The 13,351-nt window shown below is 36.0% G+C and overlaps 1 protein-coding gene across 1 annotated transcript; it reads left to right on the forward strand.

The window, feature by feature from the left end:
- The first annotated feature begins 2,704 nt into the window (after window positions 1-2,704).
- On the forward strand, window positions 2,705-13,012 carry dnase1l1 (deoxyribonuclease I-like 1). The gene is made up of 9 exons (XM_042491633.1): window positions 2,705-2,767; window positions 5,718-5,876; window positions 7,314-7,402; window positions 7,542-7,631; window positions 8,362-8,474; window positions 8,585-8,697; window positions 9,704-9,861; window positions 10,855-10,951; window positions 11,105-13,012. The coding sequence occupies exons 2-9, from the start codon at window positions 5,727-5,729 to the stop codon at window positions 11,231-11,233; spliced, it is 939 nt and encodes a 312-aa protein (XP_042347567.1). The 5' UTR covers window positions 2,705-2,767; window positions 5,718-5,726; the 3' UTR covers window positions 11,234-13,012.
- Window positions 13,013-13,351: the final 339 nt, after the last annotated feature.

The following is a 13,351-nucleotide window of genomic DNA, read 5'->3' on the forward strand; positions in this document are numbered from 1 at the left end:
ATTCCTGCCTGCTGCCATCAGACTGTTCAACACATCCACCTCTGTCAGACCTGTGGTCACTGTCACTGAACTGGACTAAACTCTGTCACTCCACATCCAAACAGTACAGACTGCAGTATGTGTGAGTATGCATATCATGTATATATATGTACAAATATATAACATCGGATCGTCGCCTGTATTATAAATATTATATTATACATCACTATATATATATATATATATATATACCATTATTATTATTATTCTATCATTATTATTATATTATACATAAATTGGTCATCAGACATAAAAATGTCAAGTGCTAATGTCATGATGCTGATACTATTATTAATATTAATATTAATATTATGGATATTATTACTACTATTATTATTATTATTACTACTATTATTAATACTATCACTACTATTATGTGTGCGATGTCTTCAAACTGATGTTATTACCATTATTAGTATTATATGTACACCTCTACATATTCCCCCTATTCTGCTGTCATCATTACCATGCTCATGTGTATCCTTGCCATCATCAGATTGCACCTTACCACTGCATTTGCACTACCTCAGTACTCTTTTGCACTACCTCAGCATTCTATTTATTCTATTTTTATATATTTATGTTTATTTCTATCTTCTATTATTCTTCTTATTTTTCTGTGTATGTCTCTGTATGTCTTACGTGCCAAGCTGCTGTGACAACTAAATTTCCCTGCGGGGATCAATAAAGTCGTCTAAGTCTAAGTCTAAGTCTCATGCCATTTTTGTAATTAATCCTTTAAAAACTGAATGAGTTGGCTTGATTTCCCCTCCCAAAAACATAACAAGGCGTCAATAGACATAGCTCCAAATTAGCAAGGCATAAAAAATTACAAGTAACTATTAAATTACCTGAAAATAAGCCAAAAAAGAGAACATTTTAAAATAGATAAATGACAAGAAAAATACCTGAAAATAAGCAAAAAAGAAAAGTAAAAAAAAAAAGAAAAAGAAATACATTTACCTGGGGAAAAAGGCTAACAATTGTATTATATTATAAATGTGTTAATTTTCTGTAGCAGAGTTTTAAAGAGATAATTTGTACTCAACATTTCTCTATAAGTTTTTGGTTTGTTTCTTGTTGTTGGATTATTATTGTTTTTTTTTTTTTGTTTTAAGAATTTTCCCATTTTCATCTTCTTTGTTTTTGTGGGACAGTTCTTGCGAACTTGGTCATTGCCTTTTCCTCCCCATGTTTTATGAAAAATTTCAACCAGATTGTTCAGGCTATAAAGGTTCAAAGTTTTGTGAAAGTCAACTGAATGCAGCACAAGAAAAGTGATGTTGATCCAGGTTACAAAGGGTTAAAAGACGGAGGTGCAGATAAAAACAAAAAGCATGGCACTGTGCGATGCTGTAAATCAGGCTTTCATCCTACAATTCCACAATCCTGAACATGACATGTGATCATGAGTCACGTCTAATTCAGCTCCTCCTGCAGTGTAAGGTATGAGGAAGCATCTTAATATGAGTCTATAATTAAACCGACTCCACCGTGTTTCCCTTCTAATAGCTACAAACCTCCTCTAACCTTTCTCTTCCCACCCAGTTTTCAAAATAGCACAGTAGGTGGAGAAAAGTGTAAAATTACACACACCTTCAAATGCAGCAACTTCCCTTTTCCAGCAGATTTGATTTACTGAAGACCACAGTTTATTTTCTGAGTCATACCAGTCAAAAGGGAGCAAAAAGGGGAAGTGTGCAGCTGATTTTCACACTGGAGTCAGACTTTTGGGTCAGTGAGCTGAAACCAAAAAATGGCAACTTACTTAATAATTGCTTCACTGGATTATGAAAATTATTAACTCTTTATCACCAGGATTGATAGAACTTTTCTTTTGCAGCAGTCAGATGCCTTTCACGAGCAAATAAACCTCTGTAAGAAAAACTGATTTGTTTCAAAAACACGGGAAAAGATATAATGAGCAACTTGTAAAGAAGTGTTCCACCAATTGCTGGAAATGAGAGGATTTGGAAAGTTATTTTGAAAAAAAAAAAGAACTAGGGAAAATGTTCAAAATATGTATTTATATTACCATAAAGATATATTTTAAAATATGTAACAGAATTATTATTATTATTTGTTAAGCACTTTTTAAAGTAATTTCTTTTTTAAAAGTTTTTTAAAAATGCAATTGTCTTCTACTTTTTACTTCTTTTTTCCTCAAATGTTCGGGTTATTTCTTCTTAACTTGCTCATTGGCTTCTTCCCACATTTCTAAAAGAAATCAAACCAATTTGCCCAGGTATCAAAAGGTTAACAGAAACAATGAAACACTAAAATCTCTTTGAAGTCTAAAATTTACTCAATAAAAATGTGTATTGTTTATTTTCTGTAATAATTTTTTTTACACTCCTGATTCAATCAATAGTCAAGTGTTATTTATAGCCCTACCCTTCTCTGTATGTGCCACTCAGTCATTACAGCCTGGAGGAGGATCTAAATCTAAAATTGTAATAAAAGAGACACAGCAAGTAAAGTAGAAAAATACATATACATACATATATATATATATAAAATATAAGTTATTATTATTATTATCATTATTATTACTATTATTATTATATATCTCTTTTGACTTATTGATGAAGAAACTCTCTTGCCGGTGTGCTGTAGCCTGCAGTTAGACCAGTGGGCTGAGAAGTCCCTCCCACAGGAAACACAGTGGCTAGACCAGCTTCGAGTTTCACTGGAGAGGGAAAAGAAACAAGTCCAGAACTTAAACCTGGTAAGTCACTGTTGCTGTACTCTGACTTAACTTTATTCTTTGAGTCAAGGATAAAAGTCTTGTTGTGACTTGTAATGTGACATGTCTGAATATTCGTGCGTGTGTGTGTGTTTTGAGACGGAGAGAGAGATCGAGAGAGTACTACAAACAAAACATGCCTCACTGTGATTGTGTTCAGTGTTTGACAGGGGATTAAGCAGAGGAGTATTTTTATCAGGCGTTTCTAAGTGTGTACACAACCCATATTTCAACAGCTTTCCTTGTACTTCACATGAACAATACATGCAGGCAGCACAGGATCAAGTTTAACCTTGTAATTAGACACATATGTTGTGTAAAGTGATGTAAACCTGTCATAGGCATGCTATTGCAGCTGATGGCGATGAATTTCCCCATGTTTACCATGACATCATATTTTCTTTACCGCTGATTCTGAGCAGCAGTATTCTGCCCTTTGACCTGCCACAGCTCTCTATTCTCACGGTAACAGCTGGGTGAACAACAAAAGGCTGTATTTGTGTGTGTGTGTGTGTGTGTGTGTGTGTGTGTGTGCGTGTGTGTGCGTGTGTGTGTGGTGTGTGTGTGTGTGTGTGTGTGTGTGTGTGTGTGTGTGTGTGTGTGTGTGTGTGTGTGTGTCATGATGAAACAAGTTCTCTTATCTTTGTTTCTGGCCAACAGACGTTCAGACTAGTGATAGCACTGAGTGGGCTTTTCTCATGACAAGTGTGTTTAGAATCATTCCAAATCTCATTAAATAAAACATGACTAGTACAGTATACTAAGTTTAACCCGTTAACAACTGGCCTAGCAACAACAGTCAGAGAAATCCGTCTGAAAACCAACCACTTAACCAGCTAAACACACACTCATGACTTATCAGTTTAGAATACAATAATACCCAGAGACATCTGAAAATTACAACCCTGTTTTCTCTCCACATCAGTTTTCTTGTGCTGCATTCAGATGCCTTTCACAAGCATTTAAACCTCTAAAACTTGTGAAAATTGTTTTGATTTCTTTTGAAAACAAAGCTAAAAAGACAATGAGCAAAAAATGTCCAGTAAAGTGAAGGAAATTAGCGGATTTGGAAAGTTATTTTGAAAAAAAGCTAGGGAAAAATGTTTTATTTTTTTTAAATAATTATCATAAAGATGTTTTTTATGAAGCTCTACAGGAAGTGCTGAGAAACAGGAAGATCAGAGGCATAAAGGATTTACTCTGCAGTTAATGTTTGAACTCAGAACACATAATGCACAACAGAATCCTTATTACATTGATCTAAAATAGCCTAGTTTTAATTTAACTTCTTCATTAAAAGCTAAGCTAATTCATTTTATTATCAGGCCTATGTGGCCTCAACTTCTGGTTGTCTGGGTTTAAAAGATAGCAGTGACTGCTCAGATGACAGTGTGTGGGCACCACATGTGTATTAAGCAAGCTGGATACAGTTCCGCATTTTGCTGTCATTTGCTGTAGTCTCCACTCACAGTAGCTTTTAACTTTTACCCTCTTCATTATGATAGATTGGGAAACCAAGGTTAGAAGCAAACTTGTTAGTGTGTGAAATCATCTCAATGTAAAGTCTGTGGGCCTGAGAAGCAACAGGTGGGTGGGGCTGGCTGGAAAGTCATCAAATACCACCGCTTTTGCAGTGCTTTTGGCATAAGATTGCAATGCTAAAAGCCACTTTTTGTGTCCACGTGATGTGCTGCTGGATGTCACCATAGCACGTGGCCAGAGCAAACTGATTGTTGGGATATTATATGGCCTCCAGTGGCTGGAAGGACCCTATAGGTTGGGTGGGAGGGGCGATGGATGGATCCAACAACTCCCAGACTTTCATTCGGGACATTGGTGTTTGCCTCCTGTTTGAATGTGATGTTTTTTTCTACACCTAACCATGTGCTTCTTTTGTCTTGTTGCCTAATCCTAAGCTCCAGTGGCAGCATGTGAATTTTTTGATGTCCTGGCATTGGTTGCCATCTGCTTTTGTTGCCTAAACATACCGACATGCAGTATCATCCCCCCATGTGCTTGTGTTGACATCATGGTCGCAGCATCCTGAAACGTAAACAGCAGATGCAGAAAAGAGTCCTAGAGCGTAATATGTAGATGCGGAAGTCCACTGCAAAGTGACAACATGTGACAACTTGGGATGAGAGCATATTGATCCAGAAGCTAGGCAAGTTTTTTTGGCCATTGTGTTTGGTTAGCAATTTTAATTAGAGTCCAGTATCCAGCTCTTACAATACATCCACGCACACCTATTAAGTCTGCAGTACTCCAGGACATATTTTGATTGTGTGTTTACCATAGAATGTGTTCATTTTTTTGCTTAATTCAGCCACCACTCAGAAATTTACAAACGAAATTGCATCTTGTCCCAACCCTAACCTAGCCATCCAAATCAAAATCCAACAACAAACAGCTTTACATTTCAAAGGAAAAATCTCAACCCTTATTCATAATAGTCTCCATTTTTTATCCACAGTAATACCTCCTGTTGGCAGACCAACAAAGGCATGTCTATCCATTAACTCAGTGGAATAATGACTTCACAACAGTAACTACCTTTTTCTTTCACTGACCTCATTCCAACAATTACAGCTTGTCAACCATTAAACATACCCAGAGTGGACTTTGGTTTGGGATGGATAGGTCTGGGTACTTTCAGACAGTATTTTTTTGACTTTCCAAATTATGGAAACCTATATTGGCAACATTTGATGATTATACATGTACATACATATGATACACATCCATACATGTACATGTATGGATGTGTGTCATATCTGGAAACTAAAGAATGAGTATGTGAGAGTCTGTGTATATGTGTTGTATGGAGTGATGTGTTTGTCCTCAGCTACCCTGCATTTCTTTCTGATGGAATATTTGATTATGTCAAATCCAATTTTGCGTGTTTTCTTCACATGGTTACTGTCTCTTGCAGCTCTGAGCCATGAGGTCTTTTTCCCTCCTCCTACTCTCCTTCCTCTTGGGTGTGTGTGAAGTGAAAGGGGGTTCAGATTTTAGAATCTGTGCCTTTAACCTCCATCATTTTGGGGAATCCAAGACCAAGAAGAACAATGTCATGCACATTCTTGCCAGGGTAAGAAAAAGTCAAGTGGATTTGGCCAAGATATTACCTCTGTGTTTCACATCAGTGGGCAAATGTTTTCTTTTCTTGTATTCCCTTCCATTATCAGTTTAGATTTATAGTTTCACCTTCCAATTACCTTTATCTGTACCAGTAAAGGTTTAGTATAAGTAGAGGCAGTTTTAATCAGCTGGCAGGTTTTCATTATAGATTTGTGCAAAACTTAAGCGATATTTTCGAAATGTCAATAACGTACAATTGTGAGATGACTGTATTTCCATTGAGTGATGTTCTGCGACTTCTCCTCTGCCAATAACATTCCAAGAAGCATGGTGATGGATGTTCAAAACATGAGCAACTTTATTTCTATCGCAGCCACTGCACTAGCTGTCATTATTTCCAATAAGGTGATGTAGACGTGTTATGCGAGCATTAATGGAAAGAAAGAAAGAGACACCATGCAATACTCAGTTAAAAATTCTGTTCCAGAGGGTGGCAAAAAGTTAAAATTTGGACAGCAATTATAACTACCATTGCTGTTGCTGGTGTTCTCTGCCAGCCCAATTTTACCGTCCTCCTCTCATTTACTAAAATGACATACAGTTTCTACTGTCTGCTGAATTCCATGTGAACACAGCAACCCTTAGGGGCCACCAAATATTTATAATATAATCAATATTACACACACTCATATCACTCACTTCAAAATAAATCTATAAAACAACATTATTCATAACTATGATTTTCTACTTTCATTGAGTTTATTTTTTTAACCAATATCAATCTTAATCATAAATATCAGAAATTCATTAATTTTTCAGAATTTTAACCCTTTAAACGCCAGGTTTTTGTCATGATGCCACTATGTTTTTAGGTGAAAAAAATCCACAAACTTTTTTTCAAAAAAAGATGTGTCAGTGTTTTGCAGCAACACTGAATAGAATGTATTTTCATCATATGTCAAACATGGTATAAATAAATAAATGAAATGGCCCCATCAGGTGGAAAATAGTAAAAATGACAAATTCCAAGGTAAAAGCCCAGAATGACACCCAGAAATAATACAATGCATGTTTTTATGCTTTGATGGCTGTGGGATGAAAAAATACCAGTTTGAATGGGTTTCAGTTGCACGCTTTTTGCACTTCTGAATGTAACAATTTAGTTTCCAGTATTTTAGACTTATTGTCGGAGCTGAGCTAGAAATTTCAAGATTAAACAATAATATACAATCTTGCCAAAATGTACACACAGTCAAAATTATCAAAAAAATGAAGAATGAAAATCACGTAAAATGCACCAAACAGTCCCTAAGGGTTAACACACAGCTAAGCACATAAACATGGTATTATCAAGCAATAACATAGTACCCTCATACCCAAAATGCAACAGTGCCTTTTGTGTGTTCCAATGCAAATAACCTCATCATCGCTGTGTTATGTGTTCCAGATCATCACTCGTTGTGACGTGTGTTTGCTTCAGGAAGTGAGAGACGCTAAAGAAAAAGCAATACCGCAGCTGGTCGACCGCCTTAACAGGTAACTTATCACTTGCTTCATGCACACACAAACACAGAGAGCACGAGCAGCTGCACAGTCATCAGTGCAACACAGCTGTCATCACACACACTGACATACAAATACCAACAGCTGTAACCATCCTCTCTTCCATACTCAGGTATGACACTCAACATGTGTATGACACCGTGTCCAGTGAGAGACTGGGCAGGTCCTCTTCCTACCAGGAGCAGTACGTGTTTGTCTACAGGTGAGCTAAGCCTGAACACTTGGGCTACTTTGCAGAGCTTTTTATCAAAATGTTAAATTGTTAAAAGTTATCAAATTTATAAAGCCCATGACAGCAATTCACAATTTGCCTCAGAGGGCTTTACAGCATATGACATCCCTCTGATCTTAGACCCTCACACTGACTAAGGGAAAAGTCTCCAAAAAAAAAAACATAACGGGGAAAAAAATGGCAGAACCTCAGGAAGAGCAGCTGAGGAGGGATCCCTCCTCCAGGACAGACAGACGCACAATAGATGTAGTAAAAAAAAATATTAAATTACAGTAAATGACAAAATGATATAAAGGAAAGAGTACGGAGCTCCGTAAAAGAGAGAGAGAAAAGAGAGGGAGAAAAAGAGACAGAGAGAGGGGGAGATGCACAGTAATAATAATGGTAAAAATAATTTAAGATAGCATGTAATATTACATGCAAATATTGTAGTTTATGTAAGTGGCGATAAGGTAAGGTACGGTACGATATGAGAAGAGAGTCCTTTATCAGTCCCACAGTGGCAAAATTCGCATTGTTACAGCAGCAAAGTGTGTACAAGATAAGCAAGCAAACTAAGGAACAATATAGAAAGTGAAAAAATAAAGGTAGTCAAAGCTGGCGTCGAGAAGGATCATGGCATCAGTGCAACCAAGACTAAGATGGCCTAAATACAGGCAGTGATGTTAAAACTGTGCTACGTTTGTGTGACTATGTGCAGGACGAATACAGTGTCAGTCACCGGACAGTATCAGTACCCAGATAACAAACCAGGAGATGTTGACGCTTTTGCCAGAGAGCCTTTTGTCGTCCGTTTCAAAGCTCCAAAGACAGGTGAGTTTTCTGACACTCAGGATGCCCATCATGAAACGCATGGTGATGCTAAGGCATATTAACACTTTTCCCTACACCTCCCCTTCCTCCACCCCTCTGTATGTATCCAGCTATAAAGGAGTTTGTCCTCATACCTCAGCACACCACTCCAGATAACACCACCAAAGAGCTCGACGCACTGTATGACGTTTTGCAACACGTGAAGAGGATGTGGAGAACTGAGGTAAAAGCTCATATGATAATTAATTTGTCAATTAATGACTCATTTAAATGTTAATGGTTTTTTGGGTTATCTTACCTTTTTACTCTTTTGTTTGTTTGTTAATTTTCAGGAAATTCCTTGTAATGTTTTAGTTGTTTTTTTGCGTATCTCTGGGACATTTCTTCTTACCCTTTGAAACCTGAGCAAATTAGTTTGATTTCTTTCAAAAACATGGAGAAAAAGGCAATAACCAACTTGACAAGAAATGTCCTGCAAATTGCAAGACATAAGTAGGTTTAGAAAAAATAACATTAAAAAGGGGGGACATTTTCTGGACAACTGTATTTGTAATTATCATAGTTATACATTTAAAATCATTTAACAGAATAATTTCTTTTTTATTTTTTTGCTTATCTCTAGGTAATTTTAATTCTTTGAGACCTGAGCAAATTGGTTTTCTTTCTTTCAAGACCATGGATAGAAGGCAATGAGCACCAACTGAGAAATACCTCCCAAATAATCAAGACAGTAGTAAAATGTACAAGAAACTTGCCTGAAAATAAGTTGGAAAAAAAGAAAAAAAATGAAAATAAAGTCAACAAATAAGGAAATGACCTAAAGAAGTGTTTAAAAATCATAATTTTGTAATCAAATTGAATATATAATTCTAATAATTATAAATATAGTTTACTCCCCCAATTTGTTTTCCCCTAGATTTTTAAATAATTATAATTTAATAATTTTTGAAAATGTCTTACCACGTTACCACCAGCTCAATGACTTTTTGCTCATGTTTTTGAAAAGAATTGCACCAATTTGCTTAGAATTCAAAGGGTTAAACACTTGTGAGAGGCTTCTGAAAGCAGCACAAAAAAGTAATGTTGCTGAAATGGTTTTTGAAAGAAATCAAGTCAACTTGTCCAGGTTTCAAAGGGTTAAAATAACACAAACAAACAGTTAACAAAATTAGAGTTAAAACTTTTTTGTGTGTTTGTGTGTGTGTGTGTGTGTGTGTGTGTGTGAGCAGAATGTGATGCTTCTTGGGGACTTCAACGCTGACTGCGGCTACCTCGCCAAGAAGAACAGGAAGAACGTGCGGCTGATTACAGAGAAGAACCTCTACTGGCTCATTCCAGAGAAGACGGACACCACTGTACGATCGTCCACCTCCTGCACCTACGACAGGTAACCTCACACTCCCGCCAGACCCACAGGGGCCCAGACTCCCCAAAGCCCGAGTGCCCCAGCATTATTTTTTATAACAGCCAGAAATGAGCACAAAAACATCAAAAGGTAACATATGACATCCCTCTGTCTTTGGATCCTAACAGCACATAATATGTATAAACTAGATTATTACATTCAGACTGTTAAGGTCAAAAAATGCTCCATTGAAACCCATTCAAACTGCAATGTTTGACCCTGCAGCCATCAAAGCATAAAGCATGCACTGATTTATTTCTTAGTGTCACTCTGGGCTTTTGACTTGGAATTTCTCATTTTTACTATTTTCCACCTGATGATGTCATTTTTACCATATTTGGCATATGGAGAAAATACATGCTATTCCACTAGGTGCGCTGTCACAATCAATGTGGCTGCAAATCAGTGATGTAAAAAAAAAAAAACATAATCTAATTTGCATTTAGTGTATTGAAAATAATTCTTTTTGACACTGCACAAAGAATAATAGATATAAATCAATGTTGCCACTAATCATTGACATATCCAAGGCTGTCATGATCAGAAATCTATTTTGCATATAGTATATTGAAAATAATTCATTTTTTTGTTGTTTGTTTGTTGTTTTATTTTTTCATCTAATAAGTTAGTGACATCATGACAAAAACCTGGCATTTAAAGGGTTAAATTCTCAAAATTAATTAATATTTGTTATTTTTGATTAGGACTTATGTTGGTTAAAAATTAACCGAATGAAAAGAGAAAATAACTACAGTCACTAATATTTTATAAAGCTTGATTTTGAAGAGTGCATTTTATGTGTAGAGCAATATGAGTATGTTACAGGGGGCCCTAAGGGTTGAATATGGTGTATGTTGAAATTCTGGTGTGAGCTGGCGCTAACTTTCTAAAATGCAATTATAATTCGAGTGAGAAAATTTAGAAAACATAAGTAAAACATGTATTTTTATCCGTCCATTCTGTGTGAAACAACAGGATCGTTGTGAACGGTGAACAATTTGCCAGAGCAGTTGTGCCTTCATCAGCCAGCCCGTTCAACTTCCAAACAGCGTACCGACTCACAGAGGACCAGGTAACAGCTGTGTGTGTGTGTGTGTGTGTGTGTGTGTTGGTTTAAACATGTAACAGACTGAATTAAAACAGTTAAATATGCAAATAAATGCCAAATTCTGCTCAGTGGCTGTGTGCTGGTTGGTTAACAGTTTCCTCTGTGGTTTCTGTTCAGGCGCTGGAGGTCAGTGATCATTACTCAGTGGAGGTGCTGCTGAAGGACTTCGCAAATAAAGTCTCTTTTACAGCGCTCCTTTCTTTGTTTGTCCTCGGCCAACTTGTCTTCCAAATGTCAACATGGTAGCTTAATACTGGAACTACGAGGATATTCTTGCAGAGGCTTACTTCACAAACTGATGAGAATTTAGTTTCCCAACATGTGAGTCAACCATGCCAAATACCACTAATAACACTCCACACATACGGTTCTGGATGTTGGGCTCAAATCACACGACTGGAGACATTTACCATTATCAGGTTTGTCATTTTGTACAAGAATGTCTTCATGCATATTTGAATGGCTGTCCTCAGTATGTTTCAATTTAAAATCTGGCGCTGCACAGAAAACAGAATTGATGCTGGGGCATTATGATATATCAATATTATATCAATATTGTCGAATCAGACTGGATTTTGTAATCGTGTAAGTTTAACTCTTGGTTTTAAATTGGGATGCACAATATTAGATTTTTTGCCGATACTCAAAATGCATATAAAAACCCATTTGGCTGATAACCAATCCCAACACTGATACATCAACATTTTTCTTAACCTAATTTTAGTGATCATTAAATCTCCCCTGTAGTAGAATTAACATTATAGTTGCATACTCATTTTATGATGGCCCACCAGCAGATGGAGACATGAAATTCAATGCTTTTTAATGATGATTAAATGATTTTAAAGCCAGTATTTGCAGATACCGATGATGTGCCAGTATTATTATTATTACCTACTTTAAATGCTGTGTTACTGTGAGGTAATGCAATTTTCTTAACCTACAAGACTGTTCTAACTGCTCTATTATTTGTCTTCACCCACTCAGTCATTGTATCCACATTATTGATGATTATTTATCAAATATGTAATTGGATAAACAACACTAAAATATTATTGCAGAATTATTATTGAGGTATTTAGGAAAAATATTATAATATTTAATTTTCTACATGTCCCCAAGCCCTAGAAGTAAAATTATTGATGAATAATTTTTTTTAATTAGTAATAGCTTAATGAAGTCAATTTGTTCCCCCAGTGTAAAGTTTTACCAATTTATCCTCTATAATGTATTTTATATAATTTATTGATGATTTGTGCATGTTCACTTTGTCAGTAAATTAAAAAAATATATATCGGTTCATGATATTTGTAGTAATGAGCATGTTAGCCTATTCTGATGTTTGATTTTAAAGCCAATATCTGTTGATGCAATGACATGCCAATATAATTGTGCATCTCTAGTTTTAAAGGCTACATGACAGCAGGGTAATGTAACTTTCTTAACTTATAACACTGTTGTAGATTTTCTATTATTTATCTTCACCGCACTCAGTTATTATATCCACAAAAATCCCCCAAACCACAGATGTGAAAAAATTATTTTCATCATTCATCATCTTCATCATTTATACATACTTTGTACATAGAACATGCTGAACGTTGGGGATTTTGTTTTGTGCTCAGTGGTTTGTTTGGTGTTTTGTAATGAACAATTTTGCACCTTTATCACTGCAAAACTTTCAGCTTTGCTGGCTGAGTGAAATTACTACTTATATATGTATATATTGCATTTGGTGTAATGACTGAAATGTTTCTGCAGGTTTGAATCAATGATTGAATTTAATATTTATTGTAAAATTTTGATCTTGAGTTTGTGTCAGTTGCATTTGTTGTATTCATGTTTGTGTCTACCTGCCCAGGAACTGCAGATGGAAATGAGCTCAGAGCTAAATTTAGTAGCCTACAATACATCTCTCCTTCCCATAAGACTGTTTTTGTATATGGTCTTGAGAAATTAATGCCTGTGGTGGCGTTATCAGGAGTAATAAAATAACAGCTCACGGAGTTGTGATTTTGAAACAAATTTCATTTTAGTAAATTATTTTGATCAGGAAAAAAAAGTAAGGTCTGTTGACAGAGTTCCGGGGTTTTTTTTGCTACTTTTTTTTGCTGTGAAGTACATGTCAGAGAACTTAGATCACTGTTGATATAGCATTATTAATAGTATAATTAGTAAAAGCAGTAGGTTAAGTTGTATTGATTTCATTTGAGATAAAGGCTTTGGAAGGTCTACATGTAAAAGTCCAAGCCACTGATACTCGACTTACAGCCTGTGGGCCAAATCTGGACCCCGATTGGGTTGCAGGTGTCCCCCCCAACCACTTTCTAATTCCCAATAATACATGCTTCACACTGGGAATTG

The sequence above is a fragment of the Plectropomus leopardus genome, chromosome 8 (assembly GCF_008729295.1).
Source record: "Plectropomus leopardus isolate mb chromosome 8, YSFRI_Pleo_2.0, whole genome shotgun sequence".
NCBI classification, from domain to species: Eukaryota; Metazoa; Chordata; class Actinopteri; order Perciformes; family Serranidae; genus Plectropomus; species Plectropomus leopardus.

Excerpts from the sequence above, each read along its gene's own strand:
- dnase1l1 (XM_042491633.1), top strand. The coding sequence starts at position 5,727 with ATGAGGTCTTTTTCCCTCCTCCTACTCTCCTTCCTCTTGGGTGTGTGT. Across the intron at positions 7,632-8,361 it reads CAGTACGTGTTTGTCTACAG|GACGAATACAGTGTCAGTCA; the intron begins GTGAGCTAAGCC and ends GACTATGTGCAG. Across the intron at positions 8,698-9,703 it reads AGAGGATGTGGAGAACTGAG|AATGTGATGCTTCTTGGGGA; the intron begins GTAAAAGCTCAT and ends GTGTGTGAGCAG.